Below are 12,856 nucleotides of genomic sequence, written 5' to 3'. Positions count from 1 at the left end.
TGTGCCGTGGGTGTGCGAGTGGGGTGTGGGGTGTGGGGTGTGCCGTGGGTGTGGGGTGTGCCCTGGGTGTGTGAGTGGGGTGTGGGGTGTGCTGTGGGTGTGCGAGTGGGGTGTGGGGTGTGCCATGGGTGTGCGAGTGGGGTGTGGGGTGTGGGGTGTGCCGTGGGTGTGGGGTGTGCCCTGGGTGTGTGAGTGGGGTGTGGGGTGTGCAAGTGGGGTGTGGGGTGTGCCGTGGGGTGTGTGAGTGGGGTGTGGGGTGTGCGAGTGGGGTGTGGGGTGTGCCGTGGGTGTGCGAGTGGGGTGTGGGGTGTGCTGTGGGTGTGGGGTGTGCCCTGGGTGTGTGAGTGGGGTGTGGGGTGTGGGGTGTGCCGTGGGGTGTGGGGTGTGCCGTGGGTGTGGGGTGTGCCCTGGGTGTGTGAGTGGGGTGTGGGGTGTGCTGTGGGTGTGCGAGTGGGCTGTGGGGTGTGGGCTGTGCCGTGGGGTGTGCTGTGGGGTGTGGGGTGTGCTGTGGGTGTGCGAGTGGGGTGTGGGGTGTGCCCTGGGTGTGCGAGTGGGGTGTGGGGTGTGCCGTGGGTGTGCGAGTGGGGTGTGGGGTGTGCCGTGGGGTGTGTGAGTGGGGTGTGGGGTGTGCCGTGGGTGTAGGGTGTGCCCTGGGTGTGTGAGTGGGGTGTGGGGTGTGCCGTGGGTGTGGGGTGTGCCGTGGGTGTGCAAGTGGGGTGTGGGGTGTGCCGTGGGGTGTGGGGTGTGCCGTGGGTGTGCGAGTGGGGTGTGGGGTGTGCCGTGGGGTGTGGGGTGTGCCCTGGGTGTGCCGTGGGTGTGGGGTGTGCCCTGGGTGTGGGGTGGGTGTGGGGTGTGCCCTGGGTGTGCGAGTGGGGTGTGGGTTGCATTTCACGTGTGCAGGCAGGGTGTAGGTTGTGCTGTGGGTGTGCAAGCGGGGTGTAGGTGGTGCTGTGGGTGTGCAAGCCGGGTGTAGGTTGTGCTGTGGGTGTGCAAGCGGGGTGTAGGTCGCAATATACGTGTGTAAGCTGGGTGTAGGTCACACTGTGAGTGTGCAAGCCGGGTGTAGGTGGTGCTGTGGTTGTGCAAGCGGGGTGTAGGTGGTGCTGTGGGTGTGCAAGCGGGTGTAGGTGGTGCTGTGGGTGTGCAAGCGGGGTGTAGGTCGCAATATACGTGTGTAAGCTGGGTGTAGGTCACACTGTGAGTGTGCAAGCGGGGTGTAGGTGGTGCTGTGGTTGTGCAAGCGGGGTGTAGGTGGTGCTGTGGGTGTGCAAGCGGGTGTAGGTGGTGCTGTGGGTGTGCAAGCGGGGTGTAGGTCGCAATATACGTGTGTAAGCTGGGTGTAGGTCACACTGTGAGTGTGCAAGCGGGGTGTAGGTGGTGCTGTGGTTGTGCAAGCGGGGTGTAGGTGGTGCTGTGGGTGTGCAAGCGGGTGTAGGTGGTGCTGTGGGTGTGCAAGCGGGGTGTAGGTTGTGCTGTGGGTGTGCAAGCCGGGTGTAGGTGGTGCTGTGGGTGTGCAAGCGGGTGTAGGTGGTGCTGTGGGTGTACAAGCCGGGTGTAGGTGGTGCTTTAGGTGTGCAAGCGGGGTGTAGGTCACAATATACGTGTGCAAGCGGGGTGTAGGTCGCAATATACGTGTGCAAGCTGGGTGTAGGTCACACTGTGAGTGTGCAAGCGGGGTGTAGGTGGTGCTGTGGTTGTGCAAGCCGGGTGTAGGTGGTGCTGTGGGTGTGCAAGCGGGTGTAGGTGGTACTGTGGGTGTGCAAGCGGGTGTAGGTGGTACTGTGGGTGTGCAAGCGGGGTGTAGGTTGTGCTGTGGGTGTGCAAGCGGGTGTAGGTGGTGCTGTGGGTGTGCAAGCCGGGTGTAGGTTGTGCTGTGGGTGTGCAAGCGGGGTGTAGGTGGTGCTGTGGGTGTGCAAGCGGGGTGTAGGTCGCAATATACGTGTGTAAGCTGGGTGTAGGTCACACTGTGAGTGTGCAAGCGGGGTGTAGGTGGTGCTGTGGTTGTGCAAGCGGGGTGTAGGTGGTGCTGTGGGTGTGCAAGCGGGTGTAGGTTGTGCTGTGGGTGTGCAAGCGGGGTGTAGGTGGTGCTGTGGGTGTGCAAGCGGGGTGTAGGTTGTGCTGTGGGTGTGCAAGCCGGGTGTAGGTGGTGCTGTGGGTGTGCAAGCCGGGTGTAGGTGGTGCTTTAGGTGTGCAAGCGGGGTGTAGGTCACAATATACGTGTGCAAGCGGGGTGTAGGTCACAATATACGTGTGCAAGCGGGGTGTAGGTCGCAATATACGTGTGCAAGCTGGGTGTAGGTCACACTGTGAGTGTGCAAGCGGGGTGTAGGTGGTGCTGTGGGTGTGCAAGCGGGGTGTAGGTTGTGCTGTGGGTGTACAAGCCGGGTGTAGGTGGTGCTTTAGGTGTGCAAGCGGGGTGTAGGTCACAATATACGTGTGCAAGCGGGGTGTAGGTCGCAATATACGTGTGTAAGCTGGGTGTAGGTCACACTGTGAGTGTGCAAGCGGGGTGTAGGTGGTGCTGTGGTTGTGCAAGCGGGGTGTAGGTGGTGCTGTGGGTGTGCAAGCGGGGTGTAGGTGGTACTGTGGGTGTGCAAGCGGGGTGTAGGTCACAATATACGTGTGCAAGCTGGGTGTAGGTCACACTGTGAGTGTGCAAGCGGGGTGTAGGTGGTGCTGTGGTTGTGCAAGCCGGGTGTAGGTGGTGCTGTGGGTGTGCAAGCGGGTGTAGGTGGTACTGTGGGTGTGCAAGCGGGGTGTAGGTGGTGCTGTGGGTGTGCAAGCGGGTGTAGGTGGTGCTGTGGGTGTGCAAGCGGGTGTAGGTGGTACTGTGGGTGTGCAAGCGGGGTGTAGGTGGTGCTGTGGGTGTGCAAGCCGGGTGTAGGTGGTGCTGTGGGTGTGCAAGCGGGTGTAGGTGGTACTGTGGGTGTGCAAGCGGGGTGTAGGTGGTGCTGTGGGTGTGCAAGCGGGTGTAGGTGGTACTGTGGGTGTGCAAGCGGGGTGTAGGTGGTGCTGTGGGTGTGCAAGTGGGTGTAGGTGGTGCTGTGGGTGTGCAAGCCGGGTGTAGGTCGCAATATACGTGTGCAAGCGGGGTGTAGGTCGTGCTGTGGGTGTGCAAGCGGGGTGTAGGTCGCAATATACGTGTGCAAGCGGGGTGTAGGTCGTGCTGTGGGTGTGCAAGCGGGGTGTAGGTCACAATATACGTGTGCAAGCGGGGTGTAGGTCACACTGTGAGTGTGCAAGCCGGGTGTAGGTGGTGCTGTGGGTGTGCAAGCGGGGTGTAGGTTGTGCCGTGGGTGTGCAAGCGGGTGTAGGTGGTGCTGTGGGTGTGCAAGCCAGGTGTAGGTTGCGCTGACACCTACAGAAGACAACTGATAAGCACATATAGGTGACAGCCCGTGTGCAGCCTGTGCCTCGTGGGGTCGTCACCCCTGCACCGCTCTATGGGGCACGCTGGGTGTGCGCTATAGGGGATCAGCGCGCGTGTGCGCGCGCGTGTGTGTGTGTGTGTGTGCCCCCACCTGGGGGGACTCTATAGGGGACGCTGGGCTTGTGCGTGCCCACAGCGGGCCATGCTCTATAGGGGATGGCGTGTGTGCGTGGGCGCGCGTGTACGCGCCGTGGGGCGTGCTCTATAGGGGACGCAGGGCAAGCGGGGCGTAACCTGTGGGGAATGTAATCTGGGGGGGATGAAATCTATAGGGCGTAGTCTGTAGGAGATGTACCGTATATAGGGGCTGCAGGGCATGAGGGACAGTCTATGGGGTATGCGCTCTATAGGGGGTGCGGGGCATGTGGGGCATAGTCTATAGGGGGTGCATTCTATAGGGGGTGTAGGGCATGTGGGGCATAGTCTATAGGGGGTGCGCTCTATAGGGGGTGCGGGGCATGTGGGGCATAGTCTATAGGGGGTGTAGGGCATGTGGGGCATAGTCTATAGGGGGTGCACTCTATAGGGGGTGTAGGGCATGTGGGGCATAGTCTATAGGGGGTGCGGGGCATGTGGGGCATAGTCTACAGGGGGTGCACTCTATAGGGGGTGTAGGGCATGTGGGGCATAGTCTATAGGGGGTGCACTCTATAGGGGGTGCGGGGCATGTGGGGCATAGTCTATAGGGGGTGCACTCTATAGGGGGTGCAGGGCATGTGGGGCATAGTCTATAGGGGGTGCGGGGCATGTGGGGCATAGTCTATAGGGGATGCACTCTATAGGGGGTGCGGGGCATGTGGGGCATAGTCTATAGGGGGTGCGGGGCATGTGGGGCATAGTCTATAGGGGGTGCACTCTATAGGGGGTGTAGGGCATGTGGGGCATAGTCTATAGGGGGTGCACTCTATAGGGGGTGTAGGGCATGTGGGGCATAGTCTATAGGGGGTGCGCTCTATAGGGGGTGCAGGGCATGTGGGGCATAGTCTATAGGGGGTGCAGGGCATGTGGGGCATAGTCTATAGGGGGTGCACTCTATAGGGGGTGCGGGGCATGTGGGGCATAGTCTATAGGGGGTGCACTCTATAGGGGGTGCGGGGCATGTGGGGCATAGTCTATAGGGGGTGCGGGGCATGTGGGGCATAGTCTATAGGGGGTGCACTCTATAGGGGGTGCAGGGCATGTGGGGCATAGTCTATAGGGGGTGCACTCTATAGGGGGTGCGGGGCATGTGGGGCATAGTCTATAGGGGGTGCACTCTATAGGGGGTGCGGGGCATGTGGGGCATAGTCTATAGGGGGTGCGGGGCATGTGGGGCATAGCCTATAGGGGGTGCACTCTATAGGGGGTGTAGGGCATGTGGGGCATAGTCTATAGGGGGTGCACTCTATAGGGGGTGCAGGGCATGTGGGGCATAGTCTATAGGGCGTGCACTCTATAGGGGGTGCGGGGCACGCGCACACCGGGAGCGTGTTCCATAGGGCGTCCCTCCATCGATCCACCCCCGCCCCCAGCAAGGCGGGGTCTGGGGCCGCCCGTCGGGGGCTGGGGAAGCGCAGGCGGGAGCTGGGGGGGGGCCCGGACACCCAGGTGTCCGTTCCCTCCGCCCCATAAGTGTGGGGCTGTCGCCGTCCCTATAGATGTTGCTGCTGGCGCTGCTGCTGGCGCTGAGCGCGGCGCCCAACCGGGCGGCCGTCCGCGTCAACCTCACCGAAGGTACGTGACCCCACCGCGTGGCGGGCGAGCGCACGGGGGCGGCGCCCCGCGCCCCGCCGGCGTGACCCCCTCCCCCACCCCATCCCCTCCCCCGCCCCGCCCAGGGTGCCAGATCATCCACCCGCCGCGGGACGGGGGGATCCGCTACCGGGGCCTGACCCCCGAGGAGGTGCAGAGCGTTCGCTTCCTCCCCTTCGACTACGAGATCGAGTACGTCTGCCGGCCCGACCGCGAGATCGTGGGGCCCAAGGTGCGCAAGTGCCAGCGCGACGGCACCTGGACCGCCATGGGGCACCCCAGCCGCTGCCGTGAGTGTCCCCGTCAACGTCCCCGTCAACGTCCCCGTCCCTGTCAACGTCCCCGTCACTGTCCACATCTCCATCCCCATCAACCTCCCCATCAACCTCCCCGTCAACGTCCCCGTCACTGTCCCCATCTCCATCCCCATCAACCTCCCATCAACCTCCCCGTCAACGTCCCCGTCACTGTCCACATCTCCATCCCCATCAACCTCCCCATCAACCTCCCCGTCAACGTCCCCGTCACTGTCCCCATCTCCATCCCCATCAACCTCCCCGTCAACGTCCCCATCACCGTCCCCGTCTCCATCCCCATCAACCTCCCCATCAACCTCCCCGTCAACGTCCCCGTCACTGTCCCCATCTCCATCCCCATCAACCTCCCCGTCAATGTCCCCGTCACTGTCCACATCTCCATCCCCATCAACCTCCCCATCAACCTCCCCGTCAACGTCCCCGTCACTGTCCCCATCTCCATCCCCATCAACCTCCCCATCAACCTCCCCGTCAACGTCCCCGTCACTGTCCACATCTCCATCCCCATCAACCTCCCCATCAACCTCCCCGTCAACGTCCCCGTCACTGTCCCCATCTCCATCCCCATCAACCTCCCCGTCAACGTCCCCGTCACCGTCCCCATCTCCATCCCCATCAACCTCCCCATCAACCTCCCCGTCAACCTCCCCGTCAACGTCCCCGTCACCGTCCCCATCTCCATCCCCATCAACCTCCCCATCAACCTCCCCGTCAACGTCCCCGTCACCGTCCCCATCTCCATCCCCATCAACCTCCCCATCAACCTCCCCGTCAACGTCCCCGTCCCCGTCCCCATCTCCATCCCCATCAACCTCCCCATCAACCTCCCCATCAACGTCACCGTCACCGTCCCCATCTCCATCCCCATCAACCTCCCCGTCAACGTCCCCATCACCATCCCCATCTCCACCCCCATCAACGTCCCCGTCAATGTCCCCGTCACCATCCCCATCTCCATCCCCGTCACCCTCCCCGTCAACGTCCCCGTCCCCGTCTCCATCCCCATCAACCTCCCCATCAACGTCCCCGTCACCGTCAACGTCCCCGTCAACGTCCCCATCCCCATCTCCATCCTCATCTCCATCACTGTTACCGTCCCCGTCACCTTCACCTTCACCACCACCATCGTGATCAATCACCATTAGCATCACCGTCATCAGTCACTGTTACCGTCATCAGTCACCGTTACCACCCCCATCATCTTCACCGTCACCATCGTGATCACCATTGGCATCACCGTCACCAACCACCGTCACCGTCCCTGTCACCTTCACCATCACCATCACCTTCACCACCACCATCGTGATCAATCACCATTGGCATCACCTTCACCAGTCACCGTTACCGTCATCAGTCACTGTTACCGTCCCTGTCACCGTTACCACCCCCTTCACCGTCACCATCGTGATCACCATTGGCATCACCGTCACCAACCACCGTTACTGTCCCTGTCACCGTCACCCTCCCCATCACTGTCGCCATCATCTTCACCATCACTGCTACCACGGTGATCACCACCACCTTCACCGTGCTGTCACCATCAGTGACAGCGGTAGCATCACTAACCACCGTTACCAGTCCCCGGCGCCGTCACCATACCATCGCCGTCATCATCGGCATCTTCATCACCTCCACCATCACTCTCACCATCAGCATCACCATCACCATCAACACTGTTACCATGACCACCAACACCAACATACCATCACCATCAACACCATCACCACCACCAACCATCATCACCACCGTTACCCTCAACACCGTTACCATCACCATCACCATCAACACTGTTACCATGACTACCAACATCAACATACCATCATCGGCACCATCATCACCACCCTTACCATCACCAACGATCATCACCACCGTTGCCATCATCAACCATCATCATCACCGTTACCGTCACCACCGTTGCCATCATAATCATCACCGTTACCATACACCAAACATCATCAACACCGTTACCATCACCAACCATTGTCGTCATCATCACCACCACCACCATCATCATCACTGTTACCATCCCCAACACCGTTACCGTCCCCAACCATCCCCAACACCGTTACCGTCCCCAACCATCCCCAACACCGTTACTGTCCCCAACCGTCCCCAACACCGTTACCATCCCCAACACCGTTACTGTCCCCAACCATCCCCAACACCGTTACCGTCCCCAACACCGTTACCGTCCCCAACACCGTTACCGTCCCCAACCATCCCCAACACCGTTACCGTCCCCAACCATCCCCAACACCGTTACCATCCCCAACCGTCCCCAACACCGTTACCGTCCCCAACCATCCCCAACACCGTTACTGTCCCCAACCGTCCCCAACACCGTTACCGTCCCCAACCGTCCCCAACACCGTTACCGTCCCCAACACCGTTACCGTCCCCAACCATCCCCAACACCGTTACCATCCCCAACCATCCCCAACACCGTTACCGTCCCCAACACCGTTACCGTCCCCAACCATCCCCAACACCGTTACCGTCCCCAACCATCCCCAACACCGTTACCGTCCCCAACCATCCCCAACACCGTTACCGTCCCCAACCATCCCCAACACCGTTACCATCCCCAACCATCCCCAACACCGTTACCGTCCCCAACCATCCCCAACACCGTTACCATCCCCAACCATCCCCAACACCGTTACTGTCCCCAACCATCCCCAACACCGTTACCGTCCCCAACCATCCCCAACACCGTTACCGTCCCCAACCATCCCCAACACCGTTACTGTCCCCAACCATCCCCAACACCGTTACCGTCCCCAACCATCCCCAACACCGTTACCATCCCCAACCATCCCCAACACCGTTACTGTCCCCAACCATCCCCAACACCGTTACCGTCCCCAACCATCCCCAACACCGTTACCGTCCCCAACCATCCCCAACACCGTTACTGTCCCCAACCATCCCCAACACCGTTACCATCCCCAACACCGTTACCGTCCCCAACCATCCCCAACACCGTTACCGTCCCCAACACCGTTACCGTCCCCAACCATCCCCAACACCGTTACCGTCCCCAACCATCCCCAACACCGTTACCATCCCCAACACCGTTACCGTCCCCAACCATCCCCAACACCGTTACCATCCCCAACACCGTTACCATCCCCAACACCGTTACCGTCCCCAACCATCCCCAACACCGTTACCGTCCCCAACACCGTTACCGTCCCCAACCATCCCCAACACCGTTACCGTCCCCAACCATCCCCAACACCGTTACCATCCCCAACACCGTTACCATCCCCAACCATCCCCAACACCGTTACTGTCCCCAACCATCCCCAACACCGTTACCGTCCCCAACCATCCCCAACACCGTTACTGTCCCCAACCATCCCCAACACCGTTACCATCCCCAACACCGTTACTGTCCCCAACCATCCCCAACACCGTTACCGTCCCCAACCATCCCCAACACCGTTACTGTCCCCAACCATCCCCAACACCGTTACCATCCCCAACACCGTTACCATCCCCAACCATCCCCAACACCGTTACCATCCCCAACACCGTTACCATCCCCAACACCGTTACTGTCCCCAACACCGTTACCATCCCCAACACCGTTACCATCCCCAACCATCCCCAACACCGTTACCATCCCCAACACCGTTACCATCCCCAACACCGTTACCGTCCCCAACCATCCCCAACACCGTTACTGTCCCCAACCATCCCCAACACCGTTACCATCCCCAACACCGTTACCGTCCCCAACCATCCCCAACACCGTTACCATCCCCATTACCCCCACCTCTACCACCGCATCCCCGTCACCAGAGGTCCCAACCCGCACCGGCTGCGTTGGTAGGTGTCACCCAGGGAAGGGTGTTGGGGTTCACCCCCCCCCACCCCCTTTTTACACCCCCACCCAGTGAGGACCTGCCCCAAAATGCACCTGAGCTTGGAGAACGGGCAGGCGGTGGCGCGGGCGATGGAGCGGGTGCCCGTGGAGGGGACGTGGGCCGAGTACGCCTGTAACCCGGGGTTCCGCCTGGTGGGCAGCACCCGCAGTAACTGCACCAAGCTGGGGCGCTGGAGCACCCCCAAACCCGTCTGCGAGCGTGAGTGGGGTCCCCAAGGTGGGGGTGGGCGTCCTGCGGGGGGTTGTGTGTGTGTGTGTGGGGGGGGGTGTCGCTGGAGTGGGGGCGGTGGGTGTGTGTGGGGTTGGGGGAGGGTTCTGGGATGGGGGTTCAGGTCTCCGTGGGGTGACCCTGGAGTTGGGGGTCCCCGTTCAGGTCTCCGTGGGGTGACCCTGGAGTTGGGGGTCCCCGTTCAGGTCTCCGTGGGGTCTCCTTGGAGTTGGGGGTCCCCGTTCAGGTCTCCGTGGGGTGACCCTGGAGTTGGGGGTCCCTGTTCAGGTCTCTGTGGGGTGACCTTGGAGTTGGGGGTCCCCGTTCAGGTCTCCGTGGGGTCTCCTTGGAGTTGGGGGTCCCCGTTCAGGTCTCTGTGGGGTGACCCTGGAGTTGGGGGTCCCCGTTCAGGTCTCTGTGGGGTGTCCTTCGAGTTGGGGGTCCCCGTTCAGGTCTCCGTGGGGTCAGGGGGTCCCCATTCAGGTGTCTGGGGTTGGAGGGTGTCTGGGGTGGGGGTTCAGGTCTCTGGGGGGTGTCTTTGGGGTTCGGGGGTGTCTGGAGTGGGGGTTCAGGCCTCCGTGGGGTGTCTTTGGGGTTCGGGGGTGTCTGGGGTGGGGGTTCAGGTCTCTGTGGGGTGTCTTTGGGGTTGGGGGGTGTCTGGAGTGGGGGTTCAGGCCTCCATGGGGTGTCTTTGGGGTTGGGGGGTGTCTGGGGTGGGGGTTCAGGTCTCTGTGGGGTGTCTTTGGGGTTGGGGGGTGTCTGGGGTGGGGGTTCAGGTCTCTGTGGGGTGTCTTTGGGGTTGGGGGGTGTCTGGGGTGGGGGTTCAGGTCTCTGTGGGGTGTCTTTGGGGTTGGGGGGTGTCTGGGGTGGGGGTTCAGGCCTCCGTGGGGTGTCTTTGGGGTTGGGGGGTGTCTGGGGTGGGGGTCCAGGTCCCCATGGGGTGTCTTTGGGGTTGAGGTCTTCCCGTTCAGGTGTCTATAGGTTTGGGGGGTGTCTGGGGTGAGCATGGTACGTTTTTATGGGGTGCCCCTGGAGCTGGGGGTCCCTGGAGTGGGGGTCCAGGTCCCCATGGGGTGTCTTTGGGGTTGGGGGGGTCCCTGTTCAGGTCCCCATTGGCGCCTCTGGAGATGGGGTCTCTGGGGTGGGGGTTCAGGCCTCCATGGGGTGTCTTTGGGTTGGGGGGTGTCTAGCATGGGTGTTGGGGTCCCCATGGGGTGTCTTGGGGTTGGGAGGGGGCCCATGGTGGGGGCTGAGGTCCCTCTGCAGGTCCCTGGGGTTTGGGGTGTCCCTAGGGTTGGGGGAGGGTCCCTGGGTTGGGGGTTCAGACCCTCATGGGGGTCGCTGGGTTGGGGGTTCAGGTCTCCATGGGGGTCCCTGGGATCGGGGGGCCCCTGGGTTGGGGGTTCAGGTCTCCATGGGGGGGTCCCTGGGATCGGGGGGTCCCTGGGTTGGGGGTCCCTGAGTGCCAGCCCCAGCCCCCATGGGGGGGTGTCTCTCTGTGTGACTCAGTTTCCCCCCCGCAGTGCGTCGCTCTCTCTCAGGTGAGTCCGTCCCCATGTCCCCCCCTCCCCCATGTCCCGACCGACCCCCCCCCCGCCCCCCGCCAGGCCTGTCCTCAGCCCCCCCCCCCCGCGTACAGGCCCTGGGGTCCCCCCCGGCTCTGCCCTGGGGGGCGGGCACCCCCCGGGACCCCCTTTCCAGCCCCACATGGCTTCATGGCATTGAAGTCCCCTTCCTCCGCCCCTCCATTCCCCCTCCTCCTCCTCCTCCTCCATGCCTTCCTTCACCCTTGCCCCCTCTTCCTCCTCCTCCTTCCAGCCTTCCTCCATCCTCCATCCACCCTCCTCCTCCTCCTCCAGGCATTCCTCCACCCCCTATCTGCCCCCTCTCCTCCTCCTTCCAGCCTTCCTCCCTCCAACCCCCTCCCTCCTTCTCCTCCTCCTCCCAGCCTTCCCCCCCTCCCTCCCCGCTCCCTCCCTCCCCCCTCCTCCCAGCCTTCCTCCCACTCCCCGTCCCTCCTCCTCCTCCCAGCCTTCCTCCCTCCAAACCCCCCGCCTCTCTCCAGCCCTCCCCGTCACCCACCCGCCCCCAGCCCTCCCTCCCCTCTCCCGCATCCCCCCTCCCCTCCCCCCCAGCCCCCCCCGCCAGCCCTCGCTCTCAATCCCTTCCTCCCCAGCCCCTCCCTCTTTCCGCTCCCCCTTCCCTCTCTTTTCGCTCCCCAATCCCTCCATCTTTTCCCCCGTCTCCAGCCCTCCATATTCTCCGCCCAAACCCCTCCGTCGTCTCCTCTGCTCTCCGTCCCTCCGTGTTTTCCGCTCCCCAGCCCTCCCTCTTCTCCGCTCTCCATCTTCTGCTCTCCATCCCATCCCCATCCCCTGATTTTCCACCCCTCTATTTTCCACCCCTCTTATCTTCCTCCCCCATCCCTCTTATCTCCCTCCCCCCATCCCTCTTATTTCCCATCCTCATCCCTCTTACCTTCCTCCCCCCATCCCTCTTACCTTCCTCCCCCCATCCCTCTTACCTTCCTCCCTCCATCCCTCTTATCTTCCTCCCCCCATCCCTCTTATTTTCCCATCCTCATCCCTCTTATCTTCCTCCCCCCATCCCTCTTATCTTCCTCCCACCATCCCTCTTATCTTCCTCCCCCCATCCCTCTTACCTTCCTCCCCCCATCCCTCTTACCTTCCTCCCCCCATCCTCTTACCTTCCTCCCCCATCCCTCTTACCTTCCTCCCTCCATCCCTCTTATCTTCCTCCCCCCATCCCTCTTATTTCCATCCTCATCCTCTTATCTTCCTCCCCCCATCCCTCTTACCTTCCTCCCCCCATCCCTCTTACCTTCCTCCCTCCATCCCTCTTATCTTCCTCCCCCATCCCTCTTATTTCCCATCCTCATCCCTCTTATCTTCCTCCCCCCATCCCTCTTATTTCCCTCTCCCCATCCTCTTATCTTCCTCCCCCATCCCTCTTATCTCCCTCCCCCCATCCCTCTTACCTTCCTCCCCCCATCCCTCTACTTCCTTCCCCCCATCCCTCTTACCTTCCTCCCCCCATCCCTCTTATCTTCCTCCCCCATCCCTCTCATTTCCCTCTCCCCATCCCGTTATTTCCAATCCTCATCCCTCTTCTTCCCCGTCTCAATCCCTCTGCCTCTCCGTTCTGTATTTCCTCCCCATCCCTCCTCCCCTCCTCACCACGACTCCCCGTTTCCCCTCCCCCACCTCATTACCATTCCCACCTCACCGCCGGAGCCGGGTGACATCAAACCCCCCCCC

At 62.1% G+C, this 12,856-nt stretch overlaps 1 protein-coding gene across 1 annotated transcript; it reads left to right on the top strand.

Annotated features, from left to right (window-relative positions):
• The first annotated feature begins 5,019 nt into the window (after positions 1–5,019).
• On the top strand, positions 5,020–11,303 carry LOC142051171 (gamma-aminobutyric acid type B receptor subunit 1-like). The gene is made up of 5 exons (XM_075080355.1): positions 5,020–5,143; positions 5,248–5,451; positions 9,381–9,569; positions 11,102–11,152; positions 11,218–11,303. Exons 1-5 carry the CDS (start codon positions 5,068–5,070, stop codon positions 11,301–11,303), a joined length of 606 nt encoding a protein of 201 aa, XP_074936456.1. The 5' UTR covers positions 5,020–5,067.
• The last annotated feature ends 1,553 nt before the right edge of the window (positions 11,304–12,856 follow it).

This window comes from Phalacrocorax aristotelis, unplaced genomic scaffold, assembly GCF_949628215.1.
Source record: "Phalacrocorax aristotelis unplaced genomic scaffold, bGulAri2.1 scaffold_216, whole genome shotgun sequence".
NCBI classification, from domain to species: Eukaryota; Metazoa; Chordata; class Aves; order Suliformes; family Phalacrocoracidae; genus Phalacrocorax; species Phalacrocorax aristotelis.
This window is presented reverse-complemented; position numbering and strand designations above follow the sequence as displayed.

Bases quoted from the DNA above. Each gene is read 5' to 3' on its own strand.
- LOC142051171 (XM_075080355.1), top strand. From the start codon at position 5,068: ATGTTGCTGCTGGCGCTGCTGCTGGCGCTGAGCGCGGCGCCCAACCGG. The intron at 5,452-9,380 runs GTGAGTGTCCCC...ACCCCCACCCAG, and splicing joins GGGGCACCCCAGCCGCTGCC to TGAGGACCTGCCCCAAAATG. The intron at 11,153-11,217 runs GTCCCGACCGAC...CCCCGCGTACAG, and splicing joins CATGTCCCCCCCTCCCCCAT to GCCCTGGGGTCCCCCCCGGC.